General features: G+C 40.2%; 1 protein-coding gene across 4 annotated transcripts; it reads right to left on the reverse strand.

Moving 5' to 3' along the window:
• Positions 1 to 1,423: 1,423 nt before the first annotated feature.
• On the reverse strand, positions 1,424 to 3,369 carry LOC138386096 (abl interactor 1-like). Of its 4 annotated transcripts, XM_069472310.1 has the most exons (3): positions 3,164 to 3,369; positions 2,706 to 2,995; positions 1,424 to 2,585 (listed from the first exon to the last, which is right to left on the reverse strand). In XM_069472310.1, exons 1-3 carry the CDS (start codon positions 3,278 to 3,280, stop codon positions 2,114 to 2,116), a joined length of 879 nt encoding a protein of 292 aa, XP_069328411.1. In that variant the 5' UTR covers positions 3,281 to 3,369; the 3' UTR covers positions 1,424 to 2,113. The 4 variants fall into 4 exon arrangements, with proteins under 4 accessions (XP_069328411.1, XP_069328409.1, XP_069328410.1 ...); XM_069472308.1 differs by having other exon boundaries at positions 1,425 to 2,995; XM_069472309.1 differs by having other exon boundaries at positions 1,425 to 2,818; positions 2,993 to 3,369.
• Positions 3,370 to 4,612: the final 1,243 nt, after the last annotated feature.

Here is a 4,612-nt window from a genome sequence, read left to right on the forward strand (position 1 = left end):
TTTGTTACAGAAACAATAGGAAACTTATGCACTATCTTGTGGATTTCACGTGTTCTTCTGGGCAGAGCACATGGGCTGCAATGGGCCCATGGTGTGTCACTGATGAGTGGCCAATTTAGGGATGACAAGACTGACAGCTTGGGGGTCGCATGGTCTGTATCTTAGGACCTGGTCTTTCTACATAATCCTGTCTATAGGTAACATTCTTGTTTGTTCCATAACCCTTTTAAAGTCATAAATTTAATTCATCCTAGCTATTTCCAACACATCCTACATGTTACTCACTTACTGTTTCTATGTAACACATTTGGATTATGCTACCTGCTTACTCACTGTTAATGTAGTAGTTTACTTAACACATTGATGAGTTTTGCCTGCATTATAAAAATCTATGTAAGTTTGTTAGTGTTGCAGAGAAACAGAACCAATAGAATCTATATATCTATGTGTGTATCTATACATCTATGTATGTATATATGTGTGTATGTATTTGTCTATCTAAAGGAACTGGCTCATGTGAGTATGGAAGCTGACAAGCTCCAAGATCTGTAGGGTGAGTCAGCCAGCTGGAGACCAGGGGAGCTGATGGTTTAGTTCCAGTCCAAGTCTGAAGGCCTAAGAACCAGGAGAGCTGATGGTGTAGTTGCAGCTTGAAGGCAATCAGGCTCAGGTCCCAGGAAAAGCCAATGTTACAGTTTGGCCCCAAAGATAGGAGAAGAGCCAATATTCTAGTTCAAATGCCCCCAGGTAGGAAGGAATTCTCTTTTACTTGGGAAAAAGTCAGCCCCTTTGTTTTGTTCATCTGCTTGGCTCAGTCTACTGATTTAAATGTTACAGTCATCCAAAAACACCCTCATGGAAATACCCAGAATAATGTTTAACCGAATATCTGGGCACCCTGTGGCCCGTTAAGTTGACACATAAAATTAGCCATCATGGTAAGTAGTATATCCTTTGGGTTTCATCCTTCTCATTTATTTTTCTTGTCTTCTATAGTTGTACTAAATATTTTTTAAAATAACACAGCAAACACAAGTTGCAGCTGCTGTGTTCCCAGAGTGCTGGTAGCTGATGCTTTCTGAGAACAACATTCACATTTGGAAATGAGGGCTCTGTACACAGTGCTCCTCCCGCCGTTATCCCGGCTGTGGAATTGAGTGAATGCTGTGGCACATGGAAGTTATTAATGTCTTCTTTCTTCTTCCTCGCCAGCCAGGCTCTTCTTTAGGGCTTGGGCCATATGTTTATGTGTTGTCTATGGCTCCTTCCAAGCGGGAGCAGCTGTGTGGCATAGTTGTGACCTAGACTGTCTGACCCAGAAAGCCTAAAATATTTTTTTTTTTTTTTTTGCAATAAATCATTATCTTTTATTATTTTTTTTTAAAAGCAAACCAGTGAAGGAAAGGACAAAAACCTTTGGTTCACTTAAGTATTTATGAATGGAAAAAATCTATAATGCAAATTTCACTCATTAAAAAAAACTTAGGTACAAATTACACCATTACAGATAACCCCCTTTTTGTTTCTTTTGTTCTACGTGGAGACCTTGGAGACTCAATTCATTTCAAGAGACCTAAATATGAGTACTCCAGGTAAATATTACACAAATTGGAAGCATCTTGGAATTTTTAAGTATATTTCAATACATAAATTTTTATGCATGCTTTAAACAAACAGTATTTTTAAATGAATGAGAGAATCTAAACAAAAACTATGACCAGCACCAGCATTTAAGTTTTCTGATTTTAATATTAGTCTGACATAGCGTTAGTAACCATGCTGCACTGAAACATGTAATGGTACAATCTGAATCATGATTCGTTAAATATTATACCCCACTTCCCCAGAATATTTAGGCTGGTCATAAAATTAAAAATGTGTAAGTACATAAGCATAATCAGTTATGGACAGCCACTTGTAGAAATTGCTATTTAGCAACACACAAACTGTCTCAAAGATATATGCTTATAGGTAGACATTCAATTATACCAATAAAACAGCATTTCCTGAAAATATGGGCACATTTTAAAACATATTAAGACAACTCTGTTAACCATAATAGTCCCACAATATGACTGAGTAATAACAAGAACCTACTTTAAAAGAAAAAAAATTAATCAGTATAGTGCATGATTGATTCAACATAGTTCCCAGGGAACAGACCAGTCACTCGATTGCAGACTCCTTCATACCAGCCATCATCATTCTTCTTTATAACATAGATGATTGCACCCTCCATAAATGACAGCTCATCATCCTTGTCTTTTGTGTAATCATATATTGCAACAACTTTCTCAATATAATTCTTGGGGGCCCAAGAAGGATCCCCGTCTGCATATGGATCATTATACTGAACTACTGCAGCCTCCTCGTCTTCATAATCCACTGGAGGTGGTGGTGGTGGAGGTGGAGAATCATCAAACATGGGAATGTCATCTGGTGGAGGTGGCGGTGGAGGAGTTGGACTATCAGCAACTGGCCCTATGGTGGGTGGTGAAGGTGTAGGCACAGCAATGGGAATGCCAATACTACTGCTTCCACTGTTTTCTCGACTTCCACTTCCTCCACTACTTCCACTGTGTGTCCTTGGTCTCTGATTTAAAGAAGCTGTCCTGCCTGGACTATGCTGACTTCCAAGCCTAGCAGGACTCGTCATGTAGTCATTAGGAACTGTTGGGGGTTTAACAGGTTCCAGGGTTTTATACGGAGTATTCCGTCCCAATGTTCCCCGGCCTGACATGGGAGGACTCGGTGGTTTCTGAGTAGGAGGATTTGTTCTCGACAGTGTGCCAGTTCTTGCAGGCTGGTTATTTCCATGCTTGACACCATGGCCCACATCATCCAGAACTGTGTAGTCAATAGGTTTCCGAATATACCTTACAGGGCGTTCCATATTTGCAGGTGCTATTATTTTGTGAGTTCTTGATGTATTCTTATTTGTTGTCAAAATACCAATCTCTCTTCGAGCGACTTTCTCTTTATGAATATCCACAGTCTGTGAGATATGATTGATGGAAGACTCCATTCTCCGAAGTTGAGAGGCTTGGATGTCCAGCAATTGGAGTACATTGTTAGCCAATGCATTTATTTGATAAGCAACACTAGCTAGAGATTGGGTTGTGTAGGCTTTGGTCTCTTCTAAAGCTTTTCTCTTGTCTGTAGCCTGTATGTAGTTGTTTTCACAGTAGTCCGCCACCCGGGTCAGGTTCTGGTAACTCTCTATCAGCGCCCTCTTGCCAGACGGGATCTCCTCCTCTAGTAACATCTGCAGCTCTGCCATTTTCCACCCCTCTGCATCGCTTCCTCTCGCGTTAAAGAGACAGAGGCAGCAAGGTCCGCCGAGGCTCCGAGCACCTCACAGCCCGGATACAAACCGCCTACCCGCCCTCCCGCCTGGTATTGTGTCCTAAAATATTTTCTAACTTACAGAAAAAGTTTATTGATCCCTACTCTAGAGCCTCGTAAAAGAACTATTGCTGTTTCAGTGTCAAGTTTGTAGAAACGAAGACTCTGGAAGGTCATTTACTTTCCTAAGATTCCTGATCAACTAGAGATCGGCAGCGCCAGGATTCAGCTTTAGAACCCGGCTGTTTCCAACATACCGGCTGCCTTGGGGGAACTTGTCTTCAGTGCGGGTGGTCCACTGTTCCTGCCCAAAGAACATTATTTTGACCTGTCTTATGGACCTAATTTTGTTGTTTCTGATCTCTTTTCCAGCTCGGCGAACTTGCATCCAATACATGATACCTGTTTCTGGCTCTTAGCTACCTTCTAATTTACTATGAACCAGTAAACACTTCTTTTATTTTGTCATTTAAGGTTGTTGATGAAAGGGCTGAGGTTTTGTTGGGTAAAGGTGCGATTGTGAAATGCCACTTGTCATGTGACTAGAGTGAATCATTAAAAACATCCCACCTTTTTGTGTTGAAATAATTTTTTGTTCATGGGAGAGTTGCAAAGGTCGTGCAGGGAGCTCCTGCAGACTCCTCACCCAGTTTCCCCTAAGGTTAACCTCCTACGTAACTGGGGCATATTTATCAAAACTAAGAAATTAACATTGGTGCAATTCTAGTAATTAGACTACAGACTTTATTCTGATTTTATTAGTTTTTCCACTGATGTCTTTTTTCTCTTCTGGATTCTAATCCAGGAGACCTTATTGCATTTAATCATTACGCATCTTTAGTCTTCTCCAATCTGTGACAATTTCTTAGTCTTTCCTTGTGTTTCATGACGGTGACATTTCTGAAGAGGACCGGTCAGGTGTTTTGCAGAAGTTCCCCGTTCGCATTTGTGTGATGTTTTCTCATGATTAGACCAGGGTTATGAATTTTGGGGAAGAACAACCACAAATACAAAGTACCCTTATCACTGCATCATGTCAGGCGTACATGATATCAATATGACTTATTAATATTACTGGTGACGTTGATTTTGATCACTTGTTTGGGTGCATGATTTTTAATGATTAATCAACAATGTTGTGTCTCATACCCATTTTGCACTCAGCACAATGCTAGGCATGTGTTAGGTGAGATAATTGAGAAATAACATAGAAAATCATTCAAAAAAAAGGATAAGAAAGTATTCTTTACATAATGTGTAAGAAAAC

The sequence above is a fragment of the Eulemur rufifrons genome, chromosome 7, assembly GCF_041146395.1.
Source record: "Eulemur rufifrons isolate Redbay chromosome 7, OSU_ERuf_1, whole genome shotgun sequence".
Lineage (NCBI taxonomy): Eukaryota > Metazoa > Chordata > Mammalia > Primates > Lemuridae > Eulemur > Eulemur rufifrons.